This window comes from Eriocheir sinensis, chromosome 19 (genome assembly GCF_024679095.1).
Source record: "Eriocheir sinensis breed Jianghai 21 chromosome 19, ASM2467909v1, whole genome shotgun sequence".
Lineage (NCBI taxonomy): Eukaryota > Metazoa > Arthropoda > Malacostraca > Decapoda > Varunidae > Eriocheir > Eriocheir sinensis.
This window is the reverse complement of record NC_066527.1, coordinates 19767507-19783302: the sequence shown is the minus strand read 5'-3', so window position 1 is coordinate 19783302 and position 15796 is coordinate 19767507. Positions and strand designations below refer to the sequence as shown.

At 37.9% G+C, this 15796-nt stretch overlaps 1 protein-coding gene across 5 annotated transcripts; it reads right to left on the bottom strand.

The window, feature by feature from the left end:
• Positions 1-56: 56 nt before the first annotated feature.
• Positions 57-14283, bottom strand: LOC127000873 (CD63 antigen-like). 5 transcript variants are annotated; one of them, XR_007754601.1, is made up of 6 exons: positions 14116-14283; positions 6991-7179; positions 5755-5928; positions 5076-5327; positions 3095-4778; positions 57-2920 (listed from the first exon to the last, which is right to left on the bottom strand). XR_007754601.1 is itself a non-coding variant. In XM_050864980.1 (5 exons), exons 1-5 carry the CDS (start codon positions 14191-14193, stop codon positions 4713-4715), a joined length of 759 nt encoding a protein of 252 aa, XP_050720937.1. In that variant the 5' UTR covers positions 14194-14283; the 3' UTR covers positions 57-4712. The 5 variants fall into 5 exon arrangements, 1 of the variants encoding a protein (XP_050720937.1); XR_007754603.1 differs by having other exon boundaries at positions 57-2747; XR_007754600.1 differs by having other exon boundaries at positions 57-3094; positions 3268-4778.
• Positions 14284-15796: the final 1513 nt, after the last annotated feature.

Genomic DNA, 15796 nt, shown 5'->3' with positions numbered 1-15796 from the left:
ATTTTCGGCTCTCCTCCGGTGTGAATTATTATATAGAAAAATAAAATAAATCCCCATCCACTTCATACTGTTTATTATATCAAGGGTTTTCTCAATTATTTTTTTTATTTTCATATTCTATTTTTGATACATAGTTTATTTTTTGTCGACTGTCCTTTTTTACAGTGAACTCAAAACAGCTGGAGGATGACGAGAGAGAGAGAGAGAGAGAGAGAGAGAGAGAGAGAGAGAGAGAATAACCTAATAAACAAAGAAATCGATACTTTGGCACTCACTACCATGACATGACAAGTGCCGTGAAGTGGTGGTGGTAGGAGGTGTCGGTGGTGGTGTTGGTGTTGGGGGGGGAGGGAGTGCTATATATTATCTAGTGAAGTACATTGACCAACGTGTACAGACTTCTAGGGGGGGAAAAAAAAAAAAAAAAAGCATAAAAATTAATGTCAAAAAGAAAAGTATTAATCTCTTGGCACTAACTTTTTCAGATCCATTTTTTTTTTTATGGCACTTTGGAGAAACAAGCAAAATAAATACATGTTATCATTTTCGTTACCTCAGTTCATTCACTTTTTATTTATTTTTTCCTTCTCACACCAGCAATCGCGAAGGTGCATACAAATTGGTCAACATATCTAAGGCTAGGAGGTGCTGTTGCTGATGATGATGATAACAAGACGGCCAGAGAAAGGTCATGTGCTTAACTTAGTATTAGGATCTTCAAACTCACTCATCTTCCTCCTCTATTCCTTTTACTCCGGTAGCACTTCAATCAGCCTCTTTCAGGGGGGTTAGGAAGGCTAGCTATAGGCCCCACAAGGTTTTCTATACTGGCCTCAAAATGCTCCTCTAAGTGCGTATTTTAAAAGAAATCCCCAAATTACACATACTTGCCTCGCTCACCCCACCCTCCACCTCATGAACCTACTATGCCCTCTAGCCCCCCCACCCCCCCAAAAAAAGTCTACCAGAATCACAGGCCTGTCTTCATTCCCTATTTTTATATATGTCTGTTTAAGATACTAAATGAGTGATAATTACCGCCTGTTATCCCTTCCTGCATGTAACGGATAACTTTTTTTTCATTCACCTTGCCTCCCTTATTATATGTGTTGCTGATAATTCCTTCTTTCTCTTTTTCCTCGTCCTCCTCTTTTCTTCTGCTCCAGCTGATATATAAACCAATACTGAAATTCTGTCTTCCTCCACCTTCCCCTTCAGCTAATATAATTCAGTCCCTATGATAATAATAATAATAATAATAATAATAATAATAATAATAATACAAATCACATCATATGGCACTGGTCTTGTTGTTTGCATTCTATTCTTCATATATTTGGCCAACAAACTCACTGCATGCAAATAAATAAATAAAATAAACAAAGAAATAAAGAGGAAAAATGAAAAATGAAAAGAAAATCAGTGCAATCCAAAAGTCAGATATGAATGCTGAAAATTGTGAAAAAGAGGAAATAAAAACATACATAATAATAATAACAATAAATAATAATAATAATAAGATATATACTACTAATACAAACAAAGGGAGAAAACACCAAAGCTTACAAAAATGCCTGTTTATTCAACTCCCTTCAATCCAGCAAGCAATAGTGGCCTTATCTTGCTACTTTCATTTCCGTTATGCCCTTGAACTGCTTCCTTTAATACTCCAAAACAAGAAAAGAAAAACCTCATTCCTCACCTCAGTATATTAATTCCACTCCATAACTAAGGCCCAACCCTATTATGCACGCCCTTACATCACTAATACAGCCTTTGAATGGACTCCCAACACTAGTAAAAAATAACCCTTACTGGATCTTATATCAATTGGGAAACATAACCTTTAGTCCGTACCCTTATTACAGCCTTTAGGGACTTCAAACACCCTGCCAATAGAGGAAAAATACCCTTAGCCTTTCTCGCCCTTAACCTAATATTAAGGAGTAACACCTGTGGGAAAACATAACCCATGGTCCATACCCTTATTACAGCCTTTAGGGACTTCAAACACCCTGCCAATAGAGGAAAAATACCCTTAGCCTTTCTTGCCCTTACTCTATCACTAGTACCAAGGAATCCGCCAATGGGAAAACATAACCCTTAGTCCATCTCACTCTTACTACAGCCTTTAAGGACTTCAAACACCCTGCCAATAGTGGAAAAATAACCCTTAGCCCTTCAAGCCCTTACTCTAATACCAAGGAGTCACAGCAATGGGAAAACATAACCCTTACTACAGCTTTTAGGGACTTGCAACACCCCAATAATTGTGAAAAAATAACCCTTACCCTTTCCAGCCCTTACCCTACTACCAAGGAACCCACCAATAGCAAAATATAACCTAAGCCCATTTCGCCCTTGTCCTACTTCTAATACTAAAGCATAAGTGTATTTTTATATCATGTGGATACTGATAGATGCACTGGGCCTTCAGGGATACATACAAACATCAGGCCCGAGTGCTGTCTTAATAATAATGATAGTTATGATAATAGTAATGATACATGGTGATGGTAAAGTTAAGTGAACTACGATAACTTTACACCACGTTGGGAATTTGTCTTTTGTTTCCCCTTCGTTAATGTTGGAAAAAGACGAGAAAATATTAGGAACGTTTTGAAGAGTTATTCTGAAATCAAAGTCCTGGGAAGATTTTAATGTTGCTTTAAGAGGAACACTAACAATGATAACTAAACAAAAGAAGGTTAACTATGGAAAGCAAGCAAGTGGGTAATAATATCAACCTTTCTTTGCCAATATTGGTGGAAAAAAGTGGTATTAGGAACGTTTTGAAGAGTTAATCTGAAATCAAAGTTCTGGGAAGATTTTAATGTTTCTTTAAGAGGAAAAATAACAATGACAACTAAACAAAAGAAGGTTAACTATGGAAAGTAAGCAAGTGGGTAATAATATCAACCTTTCTTTGCCAATATTAATGGAAAAAAAGTGGTATTAGGAACGTTTTGAAGAGTTAATCTGAAATCAAAGTCCTGGGAAGATTTTAATGTTTCTTTAAGAGGAAAAATAACAATGATAACAAAACAAAAAAAGGTTAACAATGGAAAGTAAGCAAGTGGGTAATAATATCAACCTTTCTTTGCCAATATTGATGGAAAAAAGTGGTATTAGGAACATTTTGAAGAGTTAATCTGAAATCAAAGTCCTGGGAAGATTTTAATGTTTCTTTAAGAGGAAAAATAACAATGATAACTAAACAAAAGAAGGTTAACAATGGAAAGTAAGCAAGTGAGTAATAATATCAACCTTTCTTTGCCGATATTGAAAGAAAAAATAAATAAAAAAGTTGCTATGAAAAATACAAGAGGCAATATTAGGATAGAGAAAAATAAAAGAAAGTGGTAATAGATGAAACAAACAATAGAAGTGGCAATATTATAAACTTTTCTTTCCATTTACTGATAGAAAAAAACAGAAAGTGGTAACAGATAAAATAAGTGACAATATTATCCTTTCTTTTGACAATACTAGTGGTAGAAAAATAAAGAAAGTGGTAGGAGATTAAAAAAAAGAGTGGAATTATAACCTTTTTTTTTGCTGATGTGGATAGAAAACAAGAAAAAAATGAATGATAATAAAACAGAATATGGTAACAGTATAAACGTTTCCTTGGCAAATACGAATGACAGAGAAAAAATAAACAGAGGAAATGACAGACAAAAAAAATAACAAGAATAACAAAGTGGCAGTATCATAAACCCTTCTATGCAAATGCTAACAGAAAAATAAAATCGAGAGATGAAAGAGAAAAATTACAATGGCCGGATACAATTTTGATCTTTTTACTCTCGCTACAAACATTTAGATTTTTGCGGGGAAGAGAGTAAGTTAGAGATGAGGCAAAGAAAGTATTTAGCTGCAGTCTTGAATGCGTAAGTAGGTGCACAGAAGCTTAAAGTTACATACATGGGAGAAATATTGGTCGGTATTCGCACACACTTCTGCCTAACATCAACTATTTCTAGAGGCTGAAAAGTAGATGAAGTAGATTGTAGTGAGTGGTTTTTCAAGCTCACGGTACAGAGGAAGGGTCGAACTACCACCAGGGTCATGAAACTACCCCTGGAAATGCCCGACACTCCCCCGAAAGCCTTGTCGAAATAGGTAAGCTTGGGTGCAGAGTGTTTGAGAATTCGACCCGTGGACTGCATGCTTTGGAGGGGGTAAGGGAAGGATTTTTAGGGATAGTTCAAATAGGAGTGTCTTGGGGGGCAGGAGAGGAAAGGATGACATACACACACACACACTCAAACTTGTGAATAAAGAGGGTGAAAGAGAGGAGAGGGATGAAAGGGTACCCACACACACTCTTGCAAATAAAGAGGAAGAGGAAAAAACAGGGTATGAAGGTCGAAATACACACTTGTGAATAGGAGAGAGAAAAGGGACATCCACAGTTGCAGATAAAAAGGGAGAGAGAGAGAGAGAGAGAGGCAAAAGGGGATAGAAACTTGCAAATAAAGAGGAAGGGAAAGGAGGAAGGGGGTGAAGGGAACACACACATACTTGGAAAATAAAGAGGAAGAGTAGGGGGGACAGTACCCTACCTCACACCACCCCATCACAGCCTAAACAAACTCATAAACGTGACTATGAGGGTGCTAGGCCCAAGGGGTGAAGAGGAGAGGGATGGGGGGTGAAGGGAGGGGTACAGGTGTGTGTGGGGTGAGAGAGGAGAAGGGGTAAGCTTCCTACAGGATCTCGTATCGCTCCTTGACGGCCCGGATGAGGCAGCAGGACATCCAGACACCGACCATCTGGAAACGGATGAAAGGATGTTAGCGTTGTTGTTGTTAAGCTGCTCCTACCCTGTCATTTATTTTCCCTACTTTCTTTAAACTTTATTTCCTTTTAATCTTTTTTACTTATTTGCTTGCTAACTAACCAATCAATCACCTAACTTAACAATAACTAATCAACCAAGTAACCAAATAATCAACTAACTCACTAACCAATTAATCTGCCATACAAAACTGACTGACTGAATTTTGGACTGTCTATATAGTTCCACTGCTAAGGGTTAACACACCGTATCACACCTCCCCACAACACACCTGCAGGAGAGCCAAGCCGATTATGCCCCCGATGATGGCCCCTGTGTTGGCACGGGCAGACTCAGTGATGGCTTTGTAGCAGGGGGTCATGTAGATCTGTGAGGGGGGGGTGGCTTCCTCCCAGATGTCGTGACCGCACCCTTCAATCACTGGGGCCTTGCAGCAGGAGTCTGGCACCCCCTCCACACTAGAGTTGGACCCGTAGGCAGTGGTGCGCCAGTCAGTGTAGTTGACGGTGCCACAGCAGTGGTGCTATAGGGGGGAGAGGGGGAAGGGAGGGTTTAGATGATAATAACAATAATAACAATAATAATAATAATAATAATAATAATACCTAATAATAACAATAATAATGATAGCCCTGCCTCCTTTTACCAAGAGCAGTGTGTTACATGATTATCTTTCCCCTGGGCCTCAAAAAAAGAAAGTAAAAGAAAAAAATGTAAAAGACAGAAAAGAAAATGAAAAGAGGAAAAAAGAAAAAATGTGAAAAAGTAAAAGAAAAAGCAAAGAGAAAAAGAGAAAAAAGAAAAGGAATAATAGTGTTGTGGGAGCTGAGAGCGCCTGAGAATATGTAAAAAAATAAATAAATAAATAAATAAATAAATAAATAAATAAAATAAAATAAATAAACAAAATAAAATAAAAATAAATAAATACATGACCCCCCGCTACTCACCTTGCGCTGGAGGTCATCCCAGGATATGGTCACCAGGTCCTTGGGGTCGCCGTAATGCTGCATTGACTCGTTCATGTTCTTCTTGACCAGCTCCTCAATGTTGGGCCGCAGCACCGCCACCGTGATGGCCACAGCGAACTCCAGCAGCAGCACCAGCACCATCAGGCCCGCAAACTGGGGAGGGAGGGAGGGAGGGAGGGGGTCAGATGGTGGGGGTGTAACAGGGTGAGTCAGCATGAGTGTGAGTCAGATGGTGTGTGTGTTCCAGGGTGTGAGTCAGATGGTGGGTGTGTTCCAGGGTGTGAGTCAGATGGTGTGTGTGTTCTGGAGTGTGTGTCAGCATGAGTGTGAGTCAGGTGGTGTGTGTTCCAGAGTGAGAGTCAACAGGGAGTGAGAGTTGGCATAAGGCAGTGGTTCTTAAATTTTCTGGTGCAATGGGCCCCTTTCCTTAAAACTAATCATGCGGTGGACCCTTAATTGTGTCGCTCCCTGCTGAAGTAAGGTAAGCAACACACTCAAGAAAATGAGAAAATTGCGATTGATGGTGGGTGTTTCTGCACTTTTCCAGGGTATATGTGTGAAAAAATTGACCATAATGCCAAAACATCTTAGAATTTTAGTTTAAAAAGTTGCCTCAGAAGACTTAAGTAGTTGGTTTATGCAAGGCAAGTGATATCTCAAGATGGACCCCCTTGTTGCTTACCTCATTTAGCCCGGTAGCAGCGATGGGCCAAATTTGTGGCTTTACCGTGCAGCAGAGACAGGCCAAATTTTTGCCACGATATAATCCCCCCAAAAATAGTGATTCATAAACTGATCAGAAATGCGTTGATATATATATTATGAAATGGTTTACGTGAGTGATGATTTTTTTCTCATTTTTCTCGCTTAGAGGGGCCTTTAAGAAACATGATCCCCGCAGCTACCGGGTTAAGCAGGGAGCAACACAATTATGAAAAGGTTTCCCCCTTACACAAGTCGAGATTTTAAAAGGTGTTTGTTTGCTGGAATATACTAAAATTGTTACTGAACTATTTATCAATGGTTTAACAGAACTATTCAAGTGCTTCTTCACATAACACAATACTATTATATAATTTATCTGATATTCAAATTAACCTGTGGACCCTTTGAACATTCTGTGGACCTTGAGATGCTTCTTGGATGAAGGAGAGTGAAGAGAGATAAAATAGAAAATCATAGTAATGGAGACACAGGCCCAGCAACACCACTCACCACTCGCAGCATGAAGACGTTCTCCCGCTTGGCACCGCAGCAGCCGAAGAAGGAAATGACGAGGATGACGGCTCCGAGGATGACAATGCCCATGGCCGGGGTTTCGTAGCGTCCGTGGAAGAAGATCATGTTGGAGGAGAAGAAGCCCTGTGCAATGCCGCCCACGATCATCAACACCAGCCCGGAGATCTGGAGGATGAGGGAACGAGGGTTAGAAGTGACGTAGGGGAAAATAAGGTGAGTTTCATATTGGGGGTGAGAGAACAAGAGTTAGAAATGACATAGGGGAAAATAAGGTCAGTTTCATATTGGGGGTGAGAGAACAAGAGTTAGAAATGACATAGGGAAAAATAAGGTCAGTTTCATATTTAATTGGTTTCATCAGTCTCTCTCTCTCTCTCTCTCTCTCAATATTACATCAACAAACATTTTCATCATTACAACTACTACTGCTACTACCACTATTACCAATACTACTACTACTATAACTAATAATAATAATAGCTAATATAAATACCATAACTATCATCTATTCATTTTTTCCTACTAACTTTTCCTTCCTCACCAATTCTTTTAGGTTCATCTGTTATCACTAATTTTCCTTCCCTTCCTTTCCTTTACTTCCTATCTCTCTCTCTCTTCCTTCCTCTCCTTTATCAGTTTCATTTTAACCTCACATCCTTCCTCCTCATCCTGTTGTTTCCTTTAATTTATTCCTGTTATTGTCTATTCATATATTGTCTATTTTGTTTGTATAATTTTTTTTTAAATATATATTTTTTTTTATTATTCCTCTTTTCCATTAATGTTCTCTCTCTCTCTCTCTCTCTCTCTCTCTCTCTCTCTCTCACGTGAATATCTTGTCATTTCATCTTCAATTCAGCTTTTATCTGTCATGTGACTTGATAATCTCTCTCTCTCTCTCTCTCTCTCTCTCTCTCTCTCTCTCTCTGTTCATTGTTCCTTTATTCTTGTTTTCCTTCCTGTTTTCTTGGTCTCACTTTCTCAAAACAATTTCACATCCTCTTCCTCCTCCTCCTCCTCCTATCATCATCATCATCAAGGTTTGCAGGTGTGTGGAATGCTAATAACCAAAGATACATAAAGGTTAATAGTGCATATAAAATCTTCCTCCTCTTCTTCCTTCTTCTCGTCCTCTTTCTCTCTTTAAAGGTATTGAGGTTTGGAGGTGCAGGGAGGACATTACTAAGGCTTCTTCCTCACCTACATAGACACACACACACTCACTATATTTTTCACATCTGCATTAAATTGATCTCTAACTCCCTCATATCCTTAATAATCTTCAATTTTATCTATCTTACGTCACACACACACAAAGGGGTCAAACATGCACACACACACACACACACACACACACACACAAAGGGGTCAAACAAACACACACACACACACACGAACTCACTGTCCTGAAAAAGTGTGTTAAATGGGAAGCCTCAAAAATAGAGAAGGTGGTGACATGAGTCTTATTTCCTTATAGTCAGTCAGTCAGTCAATCCATCATTCATTCATTAATCTATTCATTCAGTCAGTCAGTCCATCATTTATTCAATCTGTCAGTAAGTCAGTCAGTCCATCATTTATTCGATCAGTCAGTCAGTCAGTCACACGTTAAGTCAGTCATTTCTTTATCTCAACTCTCACATGATTTCTTTTTACACTATCACACAAGTTAGTATTTTTTCCTCAGTGCCCCCCGTATCCAAGCTCTGTGTCACATGCTCTACTGTTGAAGCACTGACGTATGGTGAGTCATGCTTTTTATCTGCTCTCTCTCTCTTTCTCTGTCTGATCTGTCATAGGATGTCCTGTGACTCAAGGACCCACATGATAAGTTAGTTACATCATTTTTTAAAGCTATTCCTTTCTTTCTATCTCTCTGTTACATGTTCTTTATATAAACATGTATATAATTAGTTTTGTTATTTTTCTTTATGTTCTTTCTATCTAGGTTCTCTAATTCATTCCCATTATACATTAGTCAGATTTCTATAGTATTTCTTTCTGTCTCTCTTTCAGTTAAATTTTCTTCTATTTTAAACACTCGTATGATGTTTTAAGTCAATCATTTTATCTTGTCTCTCTCTCTACATGCTCTCTAATTCACTCATATTATATTTTGGTCATTTTTCTTATGTATTATCTTTCTTCCTATCTCTTTCAGTTACATTTTCTTCTATTTAAACACTCATATGATGTTTTAAGTCAATCTTTTTATCTGTTTCTCTCTAAGGTTTTCTAAGTCATTCACATTATTTTTTTGTCATTTTTCATTTGTATTCCTTTCCTCCAATCTCTCCGTTCCATTTTCTACTATTCAGGCACACAAATAATTAGTTTTAAGTCACTCTCCTTATCTGCCTCTCTCTATCAAAGTTCACTCGGTCACATGATGTCCTCTAACACACACACACACACACTCTCACACACGCTTGCACACACACACACGCACACTCAGTCACACACACACATCTTGCGCAAGTTTCCTTCCCTTCCTAACCAAGTCCTGTCAGTCAGTCAGTCACCCTCTTATTCAAGTAGTAAAGTGATGATTTCTTCTTTCTCAGTACTTGTGTTAATCTGTTTTCCTCTTTATTCTTCCTTCCTCTCTTTTATCAGTCCCCTCACCTCACTTCCTCCCTCTTCATCCTGCTGTCTCTTTTTTATCCTGTTATTTTTTTATGGTAACAGCTCAGGGCAATAAATAAATAATCAAAACAATAATAAAAAAAGACTGCCAATCACTGCACTTGCAAAATCAAACATAAGGAGTGGTGAGAAGAGAGGTCAGTTGTGGGTGCAGCCTCACTCTCCTTTCTCTTTCTCTCCACCAACAGAATATAAGCAAGACGCTGAACCTTTCTACTATTTATCTTAACTTGACTTTTGCAGATGTCATTTGCAATACTTATCATTCACATTCAATACTGAGCCTTATTCTTAACCCATCTGCTGCGATTGGCACGGATTTGGCCTTCACTGGTAGCTTGGTAACATATAGTCCCAGGTCTTTCTCTGCCTCTGTGGTGGATAGTGGAGTGTTTCCCATGTGGTATTGGTATGCTGGATATCCCCTCCCAAGGTCCATGAGTTTACATTTTTCTTCACTGAATTGTAGCAGACACTTTTTGTTCCATTCCTGTAGCTTGGTGAGGTCTACTTGTAGGAAATCCGCAGCCAAGGGGTCAAACAGTTTAGTCCCTTAGCACACACATTTGACAAGGCTTCCATAGGATTCTTAGGCATTTCTAGACGTACTTCTATGACCCTAGTGGTAGTCTGGCCCTTCTGCTGTACCATGTATGCGAAGAAGCACTCATGATAACCTGATTATCTCCTTTTTGACCTTTGGAAACAGTTGATGTGAGGGGTGGAAGGGTCTGAGAATATCAACTTCTGTCTCTCTTTCCATAGTCAGTCATTCGGCCTGTCACATAAGGTGCATCTCTTTCTTCTTGTTCATCTTCACATGACCCACATCCTTTCCTTATCTTATCTTGACTTCAAATGCAGGTTAAGTCTATTGATCTAAATAGCAGCAGATTAGGACTATCATCTCTTGGTATCTTTTAATTACTTCCGTGATTGTTGAGTTGTAGAAAACTGTATTTATATTTTTGCCGATTCAATAATTGTTTGCCTTCATAAAATTGGGATCTCCCTCTCTCTCTCTCTCTCTCTCTTGACAACAGCATCCTTTTTTAGATCAAATGATTATGTATCTATTGATCCTAACACACACACACACTCCTCCTGTCTCTATGTAGCTTGACAATATCACTATACACACACACAATCATCCCTTCTGGCAACTCCACTCATTTTATTAGCAGGCTTTTTTTTGTTTTGTTTAGTCATTTGTTTGTTTTTGCCCTTGAGTTGCTTGTTACTGTGATAATAAACTAAAAATAGAAAACACACATCTGATGCCAGGGCCCCATTAGTCAGTCAGTCAGGGCCCTATGGTAGAGAGTGTGGCATGCAAGGTGTGGAGACTGATTGTGTATGCCAGGAATGTGTTGCTCTCCATTACGGGAGCTGCCTTACTAAACGTGTCCCCTGCATAACCAAGCTCAAGATAGATAGATAGATACAGCCACATATAGACAGAGAGGGAGAGATAGTGAGATTCTTAGCCCATACAACTCCATAAAAAAATTAGAACATTATATAAAAAGAGGAAGAGATGAGATGAGATAGGCAGATGGATATATAGACAGAAACAGAATGACAGCGCTAGATAGATTGATAGAAACTCATAGCTCTTCAAACCCCATAATTGTAAATGAAGATAATGAAAAAGAGATAGATTGATAGATAGAAAGACTCATAGCCCATCCAACCTTTAAAGGAAAATAAGGATGTCAAACAAAAAGAGAAGGATAGATAGATAGAGAAACAGGGAGACAGCCCACCCAACCTCAAAAGGAAAAAATAAGAACACTAAATGAAATAAGACAAAAGAAAAGTGAAAGATAGATAGATAGACAGATAGTGAGAAGGAGAGAGAGAGAGAGACCCAAGTCGTGCATAATGTGTGTTTGTGTGTCATCCGCACGGGAACACAACAAAGTGACTGGCAAGGATTACAGACAGACAGAAAGGGATGAGCCGAACCCAGAATTATGATGACATGCGACATTCTCTCTCGGCGTATGTTGACCTACACATGGCGGAAGTAAACAAAGAACAAGAGAGAGAGAGAGAGAGAGAGAGAAATATAAGGCAAGATTAATTGAAGGGAATGAAAAAGAGAGGAAGGAGAGAAGAAAGGAGAATAAAAAGAGCAAGATTGAAATTGAGAGAGAGAGAGAGAGAGAGAGAGAGAGTAATAAAAGGCAAGATTAATTGAAGGGAATGAAAAAAGAGAAAAAGGAGAGAATAAAGGATATTGACAAAGGTGAGAGAGAGAGAGAGAGACTTATCAACGCCACATCCACTCATATCAAACTGTACCACTCAATGACCCTCAACTCTAGATAATAATAATAATAATAATAATAATACACGACTGTGCAAAATGGTATATATGGCCCTTGAAAATAAGAGAAACTCAACGTATAATAAACAAAATGATGATGATAATATATTGGATGTAAAGAAATGAGCAGAAAATATATATGTGGCTCTTGAGATGGATAAATCCAGCTTTACTAATAAACAAGAGTAATTACATCTTAATAATACACAAAAGAGAATAATTAAACTTTAATAATAAACAAAAAGGACAATAAGGAATGCCAATGAACAAATAAATATAGATAGCTACAGTAAATAAATAAAGATAAATAAAGATGAAATAAAGCTAACCTAACCACCACCACATACTCCTCCATCTTTACTTCTTATAATAAAACCAATGAAAAATAAAACTAACAGTAACTATCTACCTACCTGCTTACACCTATCTAGGAATCACCAATCAACACACCTGTACTAATTAAACCCAGGTATACATCTGTTAATTACACTTGATAACTACAATAATTACATGACCAAAGTAATTAAAACATGAGCTATTTTGTGTGTGTGTGTCATCATTATCATCATTCTCCATCTCTCTTTGATGTTTGTGTAGTCTAGCTTGTGTGTGTGTGTGTGTGTGTCATCATTATTATTATTATCATCATCATCATTCTTAACATTCTCAGTCTCTCTTTGTTTAGCGTTTGTGTACTCCATCCTGAGTGTGTGTGTGTGTGTGTGTGTGTGTAGCCATAACAGATGATACAGAAATCCTTGACCATGGGGAGAGGAGGATTAGGGAAGGGACAAGGGTGAATGGGGGGAGGTATGGGAAGGGTGTTAGGGTAAATAAATAAAGATAAATAAAGATGAAATAAAGCTAACCTAACCACCACCACATACTCCTCCATCTTTACTTCTTATAATAGAACCAATGAAAAATAAAACAAACAGTAACTATCTACCTACCTGCTTACACTTATCTAGGAATCACCAATCAACACACCTGTACTAATTAAACCCAGGTATACATCTGTTAATTACACTTGATAACTACAATAATTACATGACCAAAGTAATTAAAACGAGCTATTTTGTGTGTGTGTCATCATTATCATCATTCTCCATCTCTCTTTGATGTTTGTGTAGTCTAGCTTGTGTGTGTGTGTGTGTGTGTGTGTGTGTGTCATCATTATTATTATCACCATCATTCTTAACATTCTCAGTCTCTCTTTGTTTAGCGTTTGTGTACTCCATCCTGAGTGTGTGTGTGTGTGTAGCCATAACAGATGATGCAGAAATCCTTGACCATGGGGAGAGGAGGATTAGGGAAGGGACAAGGGTGAATGGGGGGAGGTATGGGAAGGGTGTTAGGGTATAAGGAGGAAGGGAATGGGTGAAGGGAAGGGGAAAGGGAGAAGGGAAGGGAAGTGGATGGGGAGGGATGAGGGGTGTGTATTTCATGGGGTATTTCATTGCATGGTGAAATTTCATACTCATTGTGGTATCCTGAATGACTATCAATACTACTACTACTACTACTACTATTTATCACTACTATCTTACGCTGTTTACACTCATTTATATATTTTTTTTTATTATGGTTATGGTACAAAATGTCACGTGATTCAGTGCAAGCGCCCCCCCCAACCCCCCAAACGTCTCTCTCTCTCTCTCTCTCTCTCTCTCTCACACACACACACACACACACACAGAAAAAACATCGATAATCACATTGCAAAAAGAACATAATAGGACAGTAATAATGGAAAAAAGGCCTAAATATGTTACAGAAAAGTTAAGTAGAAACGAATAGCAGTAGAATGTAAAAGAGGGAAAAAGAGTAGAAAATCGTGGAAAACAAGAAAATAATGGAGAAAGGAATGAAAAGAGGAAAATAATGAAAAAGTGGAATAAAGATGAAAAAAAGAAAATGGAAAAGATGGAAACGAATGGATGCGAAAAATAATAAAGATGCAGAGAGAAGAAAGAGGAAAATAAATCCAAATACTTTATCAAGAAAATAAAACGAGGAAAAGAAACGCAAATCCGTGACGTCATACTGTCGCTAAGCCGATCACGCACACACGAACACACGTAAAACACACACACGTTCATAAATAAATCTTTACCACTCACAAAGAAGAGGAAGTTGAAGATGAAGACGAGGTATTTGACCGTCAGTGGCCCGCATCCTAAATTACTAGAGGTAGCCATGACGAATGTTAGTGGTGCAATGTGGGACTCTCGGACACAACGTACGCTCCCTCTTGGCGCTTTCGGGTGACTGAAGAAAATTTGCGGAAGAGATGCTGCCGTTCCCCTGCCCAAGTTGTCGTACGGCTCTTAAACGTGAAATAATATAATAATACATTTAAATACAACATAATAAGGGTTACAGTGTTATTAATCAAAGGCAAATACAGTATGATAAAGGCATAGTATTATTAATCAAGGGATGAGGGGTGTGTATTTCATGGGGTATTTCATTGCATGGTGTAATTTCATACTCATTGTGGTATCCTGAACTACTATCATTACTACTACAACTACTATTTATCACTACTATCTTACGCTGTTTACACTCATTTATAATTTTTTTTATTATGGTTGTCTGTTCACATGTGGTCAGAATATCTATGGAAATCTATGTAAATCAGGTTATCGTATATGGTTCACAAACATGAAATAAATTATAATACGCTTAAGTACAGCATAATAAGGGTTATAGTGTTATTAATCAAAGATAAATATACAGTATGATAAAGGTATAGTATTATCAATCAAAGGAAATAAGGCGAGATATGAAGCTCCTCGTCTGTTCACATGTGGTCAGAATATCTATGGAAATCTATGGAAATCAGGTTATCGTATATGGCTCACGAAAATGAAATAAATAATAATACCCTTAAGTACAGCATAATAAGGGTTACAGTGTTATTAATCAAAGAAAAATACAGTACAAGAAAGGCATACAGTAATAGTAATCAAAGGAAATAAGGCGATGCTATGAAGTTTCTCGAAAATAATTAGAGTTGTCGTACGGGCATTGAACACAAATAGGATGTCAATACTCTGAAATACGGTATAACAGAGCATGCCATTAAAACGAGACTTATATACAGATAGATAATGTGTGTTAAGCAGAGGGAGACAGATAAATAATGTGCGGGAAATAACGTAACAAGGAAAAAATTTAATTGAAGAATTAAACTGATTGTTACTGATTGTACATACGATTTGGAGGAAATACCTATTCTCGTGATACACCAATATGTAAAAAAATGCCACTAAAACGTTAAAGCCTTATAGACAAATAAATAATGCGTATAAAGTAGAATAAATAAGGTATGACAGAATAAGTATAATAGATAGATAGATTTGGCAAAACAGCGCTAGTACAGTCATTGACACACATATACAGATAAGATAATACGTGTTGATAAATGAAGAGATGAATAAATGAAATAAATAAGATGTATAGAAATATGAAAATGAATAGATGACTTAATTCAGGTATACTAACGAACAAGAGTACCCTAATTAAGTTTACTGATTCACAAAAAGAGAATGATTTAACCTTACCAATAAACAGAGGTCGTAGAACTTAGAAGAGTTACTTGTACGTTTGGCATACAGGAAATATCTCGTCGAGTCGTCATAGTCACATGCAAAGAGAGAGAGAGGAGGAGGAGGTGGAATGGAAGGGGGTAGGGTGGAATCATGCACGGGGCTGCCAGGTGTACGATGCAGCTCTCATTACAGCCAATCAATACCATGCCGGCCATTTATAACTACTACTCAATAAGCCGCTTTTCTT